Source organism: Lepidochelys kempii, chromosome 4 (genome assembly GCF_965140285.1).
Source record: "Lepidochelys kempii isolate rLepKem1 chromosome 4, rLepKem1.hap1, whole genome shotgun sequence".
Taxonomy (NCBI): Eukaryota; Metazoa; Chordata; order Testudines; family Cheloniidae; genus Lepidochelys; species Lepidochelys kempii.
Genome location: NC_136383.1, coordinates 9,170,104 through 9,183,105, shown reverse-complemented (window position 1 = coordinate 9,183,105; position 13,002 = coordinate 9,170,104). Strand labels below are relative to the sequence as shown.

The 13,002-nt window shown below is 41.4% G+C and overlaps 1 protein-coding gene across 1 annotated transcript in view; it reads left to right on the top strand.

The window, feature by feature from the left end:
* Window positions 1-13,002, top strand: part of TEX15 (testis expressed 15, meiosis and synapsis associated) — a 59,481-nt gene that overhangs the window by 14,914 nt on the left and 31,565 nt on the right. The window contains exon 5 of the mRNA XM_073340315.2: window positions 9,009-9,171. Coding sequence (XP_073196416.2) covers window positions 9,009-9,171 — 163 coding nt within the window. The remainder of the gene's footprint in view (window positions 1-9,008; window positions 9,172-13,002) is intronic.

Below are 13,002 nucleotides of genomic sequence, written 5' to 3'. Positions count from 1 at the left end.
CTGTACCTTGTTAGATTAAGCATTAGACTTTTAGTTGTGTGTTTTCAGTTTAATTGGCTTGTATCTATTTCTATCTTTTTCTCTTTTACTTGAACTCACTTAAAATCCTATCTTCTTTTGTAAATATATTTGTTTTACTATTAATCTAAACCAGTGATTTTCAACCTTTTTTCATTTGTGGACCCCTACAAAATTTCAAATGGCAGTGTGGACCCCTTTGGAAATCTTAGTCTGCAGACCACCAGGGGTCTGTGGACCACAGGTTGAAAACCACTGATCTAAACCACCAGTGCTGTGTTTGAATTGAAATGAATGTTAACTCCAGTTAATATGGCAAGATGGTGGGTTTTGTCTTTAGAGGAACAAACAAACCTTATCGTATCTCTGAACTCTCCAAGGGAGAGCTGGACATTACAAAGCACATGGTTTTGGGAAAACTTGGAACTGGGAATGTGTTCAGGTCACCCTGCAAGTAGTAACCAAGGCTGGTGGAAGCCAGACTGGGGCTGTAGACAGGCTGCTGAACCAGATCTGTCTAAGCACACAGACACTCAGGGTGTGACCTACGTGCTGGCAGGCTGGTTGTGAGCCTTCCAGCTTGGGCACTACAGCAGCAAAGCATTGTGAGGCTCTCAGGCTTACAGGATAGGTGGTGACACAACCCCGCACTGGTCTGGATTGCCCCTCCCCCTCTAACTCTGTGACACACTGCAACCTAAACTCTGTCCCCTTGTGGATCCATCCTGTGCACTGAACGAGGAATAATATGTGAATGTGTAATTAAAGATGATAATACTTATGCTCAAAGGGGCAGAATTATGGTTGCAGAGCTAACTTTCAGCTGCCCAGCTTTGCAACCTGTTTTCCAATTCTTTTTTTTTAAAGAAGGAAAAAGGTAAAAACAAATTATATTACATGCAACTGTAAAAAGAACTTCCTGAGCAAAGTTTGAATCTTCAGCACAGACTTCTGCACCTTGATTGACATGACTTGACTACAATAGCTGGCAGCAGGAGAATGCTGCTACCCTGGAGGGTGTGATGGCTACTGGGGCCACGTGCTGGGTCTGGGGCAGGGAAGATGTCGCAAAGAGCCTGGCCTGGCTCTTTTTCCCTTCTCTGCTCTTTGCTCCAGCATCTCCCATAGTTCCTAGTGCAGTGGGTGGTGATGGGAGGTGATGCTGCTGCTCTGGCATTAGCATAGGCCCAGCTGTAGAATGGTTGGGTGCAGGCTGCCAACAATTTTCTGAGGAACACAAACAATAGAAGGGAAATGGTGATATTTTTTTTAAACTGTTTATAATTTAACTAAACCTGAACATGGCAAAGCGAAAGATACGTCTCTAGCTCCAGGGCATTCCCTGCGAAATTTCGCCACAAGTTAGATGTTAAGGGTCCCTTGGTTTTCATTGGGAGTGGATGAAAAGCCTTAGAATATCCACTCAACAATTTTCATTTGAAACCAATATAACAGGTCAAATTAAACAACCCCCTACAAAAGAACGATAGACCCTATTAATTCTGCTATTGAAGCCTGATCTGCCAGCACCTGAAGGGTGGAAAATTCTTCCAGTGGGGGTTACAGTGGTTCCTCTTGCCCCCTCCTCTACTAGTGGCCTGAAGCTGGATGACACAGCGCCGAAAGTGGGTGTAGCCAGTTTGAGAATGGGGGAGGCCAGTTTATCCAGGAGGGTTCAAGCACCTTCTGTAGAGCCCCATCTGAAACCTCAGGCTGTTCTCCCCCAACAAAACCCCTTGGTCCGGTGGTGGTCAATTCCCACGGAGCTGCAGCTGCCCTTGCCTGACTGGTTCCAGGTGGTAAATCTCCAGTCTGTGTGATACAGGTGACTGTGACTGGATCTCTCTCACTGTTATATTTTAGGTGTCCTGAACCCGTTAGAGAGTGTTCAGGCCACATTGGTCCCAGGCCTGGTGTGTAGGGACAAGGCAGTTCTCTTCATACTCTTTGCAAAGCAGCATTGCTTAGCTCAGTAGCAATGGCATAAATATGAGTTTGGCGTCTCCATGTTTCTGCACCTGTTTCTAGGCTGTGAGTGACACAGCTGTCCTATGCACTAGATTTTTACCCTGGGTTGCTAGTTTTGTGTCTTGTCTGAATAATAGTTTACCCCTGTCTGTGTAAAAACCAACAAAAACTAAAAAGATGTTCTTATCATCATTGCATTCTGTGCCTGTTAGGCTGGATTGTTGTTGCTATTTATTGCAGATATGTACAAGAAGTTTTCTTCTTTTCCTTGGGAAGTTTTAGAGAGACTTCCCTGGAGTTTTACTGCAACCAAACTGGTGTCTCATACAACTCTGGAGAGTACAAGGACATATAATTCCTTGTTTATAGGAGCAATGGATGATGGTGGATTCCTGATTGCCTGTCCACCTTCCCTGCAGTTAGGGGGGATTTTTTTTTCTGAGTTTTCTGTTCTTTTCTTTTGCTGGGAATAAAGCAACTGAATGTTGAGACAAAGGATGATCACAGTCTCAGAAGCGGGCAGTTGTATGCTGCCCCAGCCCTAATGGGGGTGACATGTTAATGGCTTAGAACTGGAGTAATAGGAGTTTCTTCGCTGTCTCATGTTGGGACAATCAACCCGACTGTGAGGCTCTGTTATTACTGTCTTCAGAGGGTGGGAAAGACACTGCAGAGACTGCCCATCACGCTGACCAAGATCGTCTCATTGTGTCCTTGTATTCCACCATCAGTCTGCATCCGTCTGGTATGTCTTGTCTTATATTTAGATTGTCAGGTCCTTGGGGCAGGGACTGTCCTTTTTGTTCTGTGTTATACAGCACCTGGCAGAGTGGGGTCCTGGTCTGTGACTGGGGCTCCTAGGTGCTACGGTAATACACAAAATGGTGGTGATGATGACAGGTTGTTTGCTTATCTAGTTGATGTTGCCTCTGTTATGCTCTTCTGTAAGAAGATTTTGGCTACTTAGTATAGCTGTTTTTATAGCAATCCTCAGGAGCATTCTAGCCTCCAAAGCCTAGTGCTCTGTATGTTAACTAGAACCAAAATAGCTGAATTGATTTTAATTTACAGTTTTTGTTATTTCAGTGCAAATCTCTATGTGGACCCTCTTAATCTAGAATAAGAGCACCCACACAAAGATTTGCACCAAAATAATGAAAGGTGTGAACTAAAACAGATTTAGTTTTTCAGTTCCAATTTGTGGATAGAATCGTGGGGCTATCTGATCTCATTTACACAATAAATTCAGAGTAACTCCACTGTTTACTAATCTGTGTAAATGAGATCACAAACTGGCCCCCAAAATCCATGGTAAGAAAGAACAGGTGGCTAGGTCAGTTGCTAACCAAACTTCAGCATTGGATGTGCAGGAGTTAGCTCAAACTTTAAATCAAGGGATGGGGTGAACCAGTCACAATTGCTGAGCAAAAAACCAAGCGTGGTGATCTCTGGTAGCAACTATCTACAGAAAACATTTTTTCCCTCCATCTCTTGTAAAAATGTTCAAGTTTAGTCACAATACAGACCTCATTACTTTCCAATTATGGACAATTAATGATATTAATCATTAAATTATCATGGTGGTCTTAAAAAAATGAAATTGAATAATAATAAAAAGACACACCTCCCCCTGTGTTTATATTCCATTGCCATCCATGTTTATCTATGCCTCCTGGCAACATAGGGGCTTCTATCTTCTCTGAGGGCAGCATAGCTTCACTCTAGATTCAGTGGGCAGTCTAATCTTTCTCTTGCACAAGTAGGGAAATGATGGCCTGTGACTTCAGCCCCATTGCGTATAGTGGGAGATGGTAGCTGCTTTGGAAAGAGTGCTCCCGATGAGTGCCTGTGAAGATTTCAGTTGCCAGCATGTTTTGAGACACAGACTTTCAGTTAGGAAGAATAAAGGCAAAAAGGACCCTACTTCTAAATATTTCTTTTCAAAAATTACCTGTTGTCCCAGATCTCGTTGGGGTTTGCCTCTGCTAGTTGTTCTATAGATACAGTGTTGCTTAATATTTATTATACAGTAGTGCCTAGTGGAAGGCACAGTCCCTGCCAAGAGGCACGTACAAGCTACATAGACAAAACGAGGGATGGGAGAGGACATGGAGGTACAGAGAGGGGAAGTGACTTGCCCAGGCTCACCCAGCAACTCAGTGGCAGAGCAAATAGAACACAGGTCTCCTGACTCCCAGTCCAGTGCCCTATCCTGTGGCCCATGTTGTCTCTCCCAAGCAGCTTTTGCCCCCTGCACTCCATTTAAACAGCTCTCAACAAAGTCTCCAACCACGTCTTCCCAGTGAAAGCTCACGCTCTTTTTCAACCTCTTGGCTACCTTCAACTATGCAGCCTTAGAAATGCTGATGATAGGTTCTGTAACTTTTTAAAACTTCTTATGTTGGTGGTATGTGTATATCAAGTATTGTGGGTGGCTCAGGTAGCGACACCTATTGTTATGGACTTTTTAAGAAAATGTTTTCATGAGGACCTGTCTTACAAGAGGCGATTGGAAGAGCTTGGCTTCTTTAGCCAGGCTGAGAGGGGGCCTGTAAATACGTAGTGGTGGAGGGAGGGTGAAAAGCTATTTAAGGTGAAAGCTATTTAAGCTATCTGAGGTGGCACCAAGCATTCTCTTGCTCAGGTGCTTGGCTGGCTGGTTCTTGGTCACATGCTTAGGGTCTAACTGATCACCCTGTATGCGGTCGAGATGGAATATTCCCCAAGGTCAGATTGGCAGTGACCTTGGGGGTTTTTATGGTCCTCTGCAGTGTGTGAGTGCAGGTCACTTGCCAGGATTATCTGGGTGTTTCTCACTTACTCTTTTTCCTCCCACTGCAGGGGCCTCAATTTCTGGTACACCTCAGCCCCTTAAAATCTCTGCCTATGGCACATAATAGTCTAGTCTTTTGTGGGCTGTAATACTTTGGTCTAATTTTGGTAGCTGGGTTTAGTGTATGGGTGCTGGATGGTGTTGGTGGCCTGTGATATACAGGAGGTCCGACTAGAGGATCTGGTGGTTCTTTCTCGCCTTAAACTCACTTACTCTAAATTTAACCTCCCTTCAGATCCCTGTAGCATATAAATTACTGAATTCTCAGACTTGAAAACTTTCTCCTCTCCAGATCCTAGCAAAATGCATAGCATAGCCTACTTCTGAAGTTTATTAATAATATTATTTACAAAAATTTCCTTCCACAACGCAGTGACCATTGAATGTATTTCTGTTGTGTCCACTCAGCACACCATCACAATAACTCAACCACACCAATATGCTAATAGTATCTCTAACACACTTTCCACAAGAACTGACAATTGCTGCAGCATACAACCTAAACTCCAACCTCTTAATTTGTTTAGTTACATAATGCATTGTGAATATATGTATGATGCATGTATGGATTTCAGTATTTGCAGACAGTTTTGTTTACTGCTCAATAAATCAGTTTTTTATACATAATGTGATCAAATTCAGATTTATATTTGGTTGGACAACTTTATAATGAAGATATTTATATTTTAAATTTGAAGAATAGTGCTCATCTTTTAAAAAGATTGTTTCCCTTCCACCTGTCCCCTCGCCCTTAAATTATCAGGCATTTTCAGCATAATAGATTTGAGATCAGGGTGGAACAGTTTAAATCAAGGTGATTAAATCACTGATTTAAATCATGCTGAGGCATTGTAAAATCGATTTAGAAAATTTGTGTTATTGTAGCTTCAGATTAAAATGTAATGAATTATTGTTTTTGAAATATCATATTTGGTAGGACATATTATGTGAATTTCACAAAAGTGCTGTAGGCAAAATACAAAATATGGCAAATTGAGGCCCTGATCCTGCAAACACTTAAGCAAGTATGTAACTTTACACACATGAATAGTCCATTAATTTAAATGGGATGACTTGTGTGCTTAACATCAGGGTCTATTGTTGTATTTTTATTAACATAAGAACGTAAAAAGAATGGCCCTACTGGGTCAGACCAAAGGTCCATCAAGCGCAGTATTCTGTCTTCCGACAGTTGCCAGTGCCTGATGCCCCAGAGGGAATGAACAGAACAGGTAATAACCAAGTGATCCATCCCCTGTCGCTCATTCCCAGCTCCTGGCAAACAGAGGCTAGGGACACCATCCCTGCCCACCCTGGCTAATAGCCATTGATGAACCTATCCCCCATGAATTTATCTAGTTCTTTTTTTAACCCTGTTATGGTCTTGGCCTTCACAACATCCTCTGGCAAGGAGTTCCACAGGTTGACTATGCATCGTATGAAGAAATACTTCCTTTTATTTGTCTTAAACCTGCTACCTATTAATTTTATTTGGTAACCCCTAATTTTTGTGTTATGAGAAGTAGTAAACAACACTTCTTTATCTATTTTCTCTACACCAGTCATGATTTTATAGACCTGAATCATATCTCCCCTTAGCCAACTCTTTTCCAAGCTGAAAAGTCCCAGTCTTATTAATCTCTCCTCATATGGAAGCCGTTCCATACCCCTAATCATTTTTGTTGCCCTTTTTGAACCTTTTCCAATTCCTATATCTTTTTTGAGATGGGGCAACCACATCTGCACGCAGTATTCAAGATGTGGGCGTACTATGTATTTATATAGAAACAACTTGATATTTTCTGTCCTATTATCTTTCTTAATTATTCCCAGCATTCTGTTTGCTTTTTCGACAGCCACTGCACATTGAGTGGATGATTTTAGAGAACTATCCACAATGACTCCAACATCTCTTTCTTGAGTGGTAACAGCTAATTTAGATCCCATCATTTTATATGTATAGTTGGGATTATGCTTTCCAATGTGCAATACTTCGCATTTAACAACATTAAATTTCATCTGCCATTTTGTTGCCCAGTCACCCAGTTTTGAGAGATCCTTTTCTGGCTTTTCGCAGTCTGCCTGGGTCTTAACTATCTTTAGTAATTTTGTATCATCTGCAAATTTTGCACCTCACTGTTTACCCCTTTTCCCAGATCATTTATGAATATGTTGAATAGGACTGGTCCCAGAACAGACCCCTGGGGGACACCACTATTTACCTCTCTCCATTCTGAAAGCTGACCATTGATACCTACCCTTTGTTTCCAATCTCTTAACCATTTACCAATCCATGAGAGCTCCTTCCCTCTTATCCCATGACAGATTACTCTGCGTAAGAGCCTTTGGTGAGGGACCTTGTCAAAGGCTTTCTGAAAATCTAAGTACACTATATCCACTGGATCCCCTTGGTCCACATGCTTGGTCTTGGTCTAACATCTTTCATCTTAATGACACAAAATCCTTGTCACTTCAAACACAATTGCTTCAGTGTTAACAACATGTAAATAACTTCTTTGTTTAGACCTTCAAGATATTAACAAAGTTAACAGGAACTTTTTTATACACAAAGGCCAACATGTGTTTAAAAATTGGAGCTTAAAGTTAAGCACCTATGGATGGGATTTTCAAAAGCACTGGTGTACTATAGGAACACAAGCCATGGCTTCAAACCTGATAGAAGAGTATAGCCCGGTCAAAGCTTTTTTGATGTGTAGAAGTTCCATACATTGGAAAGTGCTATTGGTTGAAAATGTAACACAGGCTATTGACTCATCAGTTTTGTGTGTAAGTTTGTGGCGATCTCACAATAAGGATGTTATTGAGGAGCTGGGTTTCTCATTTTCAATATAGATGAATATTTTAAGTGTGAGAATGGCTAAACAACAACTGTGAAACTGATTCTACCACTTGGGAAACTAATTAAAGAAACAAGTGCAGAAGATCCACTTTAGTGATCTAAGACTAGAAAGTGGGAAGAAAGAACTAGCAACACGGAAATAAAATAAATCCAGTTTAAACGTGATTTAATATTTTAAAAATCTTGTTTTTAATCCACTCTGAGATTAACATTTTTAGAAGAGGTTGTGCAGGGATTATAGTACTGTAATACAAAATTACTCAACATAGTTAAGTCCAAAGCAGACTGTGAAGGGCTACAAAGGGATCTCACAAAACTGGGTGGCTGGGCAAGAAAATTCAATGTTGATAAAAACAAGGTAATGAACATTGGAAAACATAATTCCAACTAGACATGTAAAATGATGGGGTCAGCTAATTTAAGCTGTTGCCACTCAAGAAAGAGACGTTGGAGTCACTGTGGATAGTTCTCTACAAAACATACACTCAATGTGCAGTGGCAGTCAAAAACGCTAACCATGTTAGGAACCATTAGGAAAGGAATAGATAATACAGAAAATATAATGCCTCTATATAAATCTATGGTACGCCCACACCTTGAATACTGCCTGCAGTTCTGGTTGCCCTATTTCAAAAAAATTGTATTAGAATTCCAAAAGGTACAATGAAGGGCAACAAAAATTATTAGGGGTATGGAACAGTTTCCATAGGAGGAGAGATTAACAAGACTGGGGTTTTTCATCTTGGAAAAGAGATGACTAGGATGGGATCTGATACAGGTCTATAAAATTTTGCCTGGTGGGTAGAAAGTGAATAAGGAAATTTTACTTATTCCTTCATAGAACACAAAAATGAGGGGTCACCTAATGAAATTAATAGGCAGAAGGTTTAAAACACGCAAAAGGAAGTACTTCTTCACACAACACACAGTTAACCTTTGGAACTCATTGCCAGGGGATGTTGTTAAGGCCAAGGCTATAACAGGGTTAAAAAAAGAACTAGATACGTTCATGGAGGATACATCCAGCAATGGCTGTTAACCATGATGGTCAGGAATGCAGCCCCATGCTCTGAGTGTCCTGTTTGCCAGAAGCTGGGAATGGACAACAGGGGATAGATGACTCAATGATTGCCTGTTCTGTTCATTTCCTCTGAAGCATCTGGCATTGGCCACTGTTGGAAGACAGGATACTGGTCTAGATAGACCACTGATGTGACCCAGTAGGGCCATTCCCATGTTCTGTAATAAAATGCCACGGTTCATGCAATTTTAGCTGTTGATAAAACAAACCACTTACCTTTTGTGACCTCCTTCTTCTTTAAATTTCAGGTTTACTTCTATGAATACAATATACACTCAAAACCAGTGGATAAGCCTAGGCAATGCCTTCCATATGCAATAATAACAGTAAGATTTATTGGTCAGAAGGTGGAAACTGACCCTCTTATCTCATCTGTGAGGTTTCTGTCTAAAGGATTTCCTAAGTATTCTGGTAAGATTCATTTAGCTACATGTAGTAACTGTAGGATGTTAAAAGGGATACGTGCATTGGGGAGCTAATTCTCTAAACAGCTGTATGTTATCATTGTTCTCCCTCTACAATGGATATCTTACCCCCTAATGTCAAAATTATGCTTTGCAGTACTCCATGCTACCACTTCAAAATGGAACAATATATTTCTCCCAGTTCCAGCTACTGATGGCAGCAAGTATGCAGAGGAGAAGGGAGTGCTTCCCTTCAGGTTCCGGGAGTGTTGCTGCATGTGTTATCCAGGGCAGTTGCCTAATTCTGAGAGGAGTGCTCAGCCTTAGTATTCCACTGTTCCTGCACAAGACAGGCCAGGATTTTGCCTTCATACTTAAGTATTGATTGCCAGAGGAAATCTATTCCAAGAGCTTTAGCTACAAATAAGTTAACTTATTTTTTATTGCTTTTATCATAGCAAATATCAAATATTGATTTATTGTCTTTATAAGAGAAGGTGAGGCTTATTCTTTAACAGCTTGGATAGAAGTTAGAGATAGACTTCTAAGAGTTAAAAATTCAAGTTGCTGTTCAAATAAATGGAAGCGTCATCAAATATTTAATGCTAAATATCCAAAATATGTAAAAGAACTTAAAGTTAAGTGAAATAGCACTTGCTGTAAAGAATGGAAGACGCTGAGGTGAAAACTGTTTCTGAAATTCGGAGGTTCATGTAAAAAGATTGTTTCCAAAAGTACGTTTCCCCTGGGGGATTCTCCTGTGCCTGTCATGTATTTTGGCTGATTTCCTTTATGATTCTCTGATGAGATACTTTTGTTTTACTGCTCCTGCCTTAGTCATAATTATCTTTCACTTGGATCTTAGACCCTGGGCTCTGGAATTACTGTGGAAAATAATGAAAAGGCAAAAGAAAAGAAGCCAGTTGAGATGCCTTTCCTTCCATGGGTTGATGCTACCAGGGGCTAGATTAGGTGCATAACTGCCACTCACAAAGCTCCCACTCAACTACCTGAACCCTGGTAGGCACCTAAACTCGCTTGGCATCTTAATTTTCATAGTGAAAATCCCCTAAACGCCTGTGTTTTCAGCCTTTATGTGCGCACTGCCGCCCCAGGCCAGGCCTCTGGATGCTGAAGGGCCAGAGTGATGTGTGAGCCTAACTCACCTGTGGAACCCGATCCAGTAAGTGTGCTCAGACCTTGCCTACTGGAGCGGGAAGCCCCTACAGAGAAGCTTACACTAAACGTCAGGAGAAGAGGAGGATGACTTTCCTCATAATTCATAGCCCAGTGGCTAGGGTATTCACCTGAGATGTAGGAGACCTCCCCCGTTTAAGTCCCCAGCTGCACATATGGAGAGACTGAGGGAGTGCCACATCAAAATACCCCATAACCCAGTGGTTAGAGCTCTCCCCTGTCAGGTGGAAGATTCTTGTTCAAATCCCTTCTCAGGTGGAGGGGGAAGTTGAACCGTGGTTCTCCCACATCTCAGGTGAGTACCTAACCACTGGCCTAAAAATAATGAGGGACCTCCTTCTCCTCCAACAGTGTGGGCACCTAACACCAAGAGAGGGTTTGCAACTGAGAGTCCCAAGCAGAGGGAGGCACTACCCTGCAGCCCGGACTTAGGTACCTCTCTTTGTTAGTGGGGTGAGGGGTTGGCGTCTCCCACTGGCTGTCTTAGGCAAGGAGCTGCCAAGTGTGCTGGCCTTTGTGTATCCGATTCTGAAGCACCTATCTCTCCCCATTCATTGTAAACGGAGCCTAGTCCTGCACTCAGGCTTTGTGAATCCCTGTGATTTTTTAGGTGACTGAAAGTTAGGCATGGCAATAGTCAGCATCATTGCACCTAAGTTTCTTTATGAATCGAACCCAAAGTGTGGAGGGGATCCATCTTTGGTTAAGTATTGAGTCACTGATATTTGATGTTGAATCCTTTATTGTTTTATAGAAGAGATTAACAAAAACTCTGACCAAAGCAGTAACTGCTTTTGGAGTTGGATGCATAACTGTATTTGCTAGTTGCAAGACTGCAATTGTCAAGAAATTACTTGCTTAAGTGTACAACATAAGAAGCAAAGTGCACCATTAGACACCATTGCAACTGATGGGAGTTGTGCATGCATATGCGAGAGCAGAATTTGTCCCCAAATGTAATGGAGGTGCACCTTTTTGCCTATAATTTTAAGCTAGAGACTTATGTGGTGGTGAGGAGAAGGGGACTGAACTGGGTTCACTGATCAGTGACTGGTGACAATTGAGGACTTCTCTCCAGCAGGACTGCAAGCACTGTGGGGTTTTTTTTAAAGACTTAAAGGATATAGAAAGCATATTTAATGTATATAAAGGTGATCTTCAGTTCTTTTAAAAATAGTATTGTGTGCTCCATGCTCAATAACCGAGTAAGAGGGACATTCAATATGTTAACATAAATTTGCCCATTTTCTTTCTTCAGGATTATTAGATGCACACTCACCACAGATTCCTAGCTCCTGCTGATCATGATCTCTGTCTGCAATGCACCTATTTAGTGGTACCTTAATGCAGACAAAAATTACATATGTGAACAAGTAGTCCACAGGATTGCATTCTGCTTCCCTTTCTCGTAAAAGCTGTTGAGGTGCACTTATATTACCTGAGGCTATTTTTAAATCTTTCTTCTTCCTCTTTTGTAATTTCATTTCTGCCCATAGCAAACTGGTCCTGGTTTTGTATTGGGAAAAACCCTGTCAAAAAGATAAGTCTTACATCTTGATCTAAATGTGATGAGATCCATTGTCAGTCTATGTCTGGTGGGAGTTCTACCACAATGGGCTGGCTGCTTGGGTGTCTCTGACCACCGCTTCCACATATCAAGCTTATCACTAATAACTTGGGGGGGAGGGATAGCTCAGTGGTTTGAGCATTGGCCTGCTAAACCCAGGGTTGTGAGTTCAATCCTTGAGGGGGCCATTTAGGGATCTGGGGCAAAAATTGGGGATTGGTCCTGCTTTGAGCAGGGTGTTGGACTAGATGACCTCCTGAGGTCCCTTCCAACCTTGATATTCTATGATTCTGTGAACTCCATTGGTCTAGTTGAGTGCAACCAGGTCATTGTAATGGAGAGAGCAAAGTGATCCCAGGGAGAGGCAGATTCCAAAAACCCTTAAAGCTCAGCGTTTTGATTTAGATCTAGCAATTGATAGGGAGCCATTGCAGGATGCAGGGAGTCAGGATGTGTTCCCATTGTCTTGTGGTGCTCTGGGGACTGGCTGCAGCAGTACTCTACGTGCTATGGTGGTGACTCTTGAAGAGTAATGGAGGCCAGAGCAACCTGCAGGGATAAACGTAACAAAGTGTATGTGGTTAATAGCTTGGATTTGATTCTTAAATAACATACGTATACGTGTAAATCAGGAGTAGCTCCATTAAAGTCAATAGAATTACAATGTTATTTAACTGATGTAAGTGGGAATTGGGCCAATGGTATTCTTTTAAATTTTTAATATTCTTATTTTATACTTACTTATGGCAGTAGCTCTCAATCTTCCCAGACTATTATGTCCCTTTCAGGAGTCTGGTTTGTCTTGCGTACCCCAAGTTTCCACTCACTTAAAACTACGTGCTTACAAAATCAGACATAAAAAACCAAAAGTGTCACAGCACACTATTATTGAAAAATTGCGGACTTTCTCACTTTTACCATAAAATAATAAAATAAACCAATTGGAATATAAATACTGTACTTACATTTCTGTGTATAGTATATAGAGCAGTATAAACAAGTCATTGTATAAAACATTAGTTTGTACTGACTTTACTAGTGCTTTTTATGTAGCCTGCTGTAAAACTAGGCAAA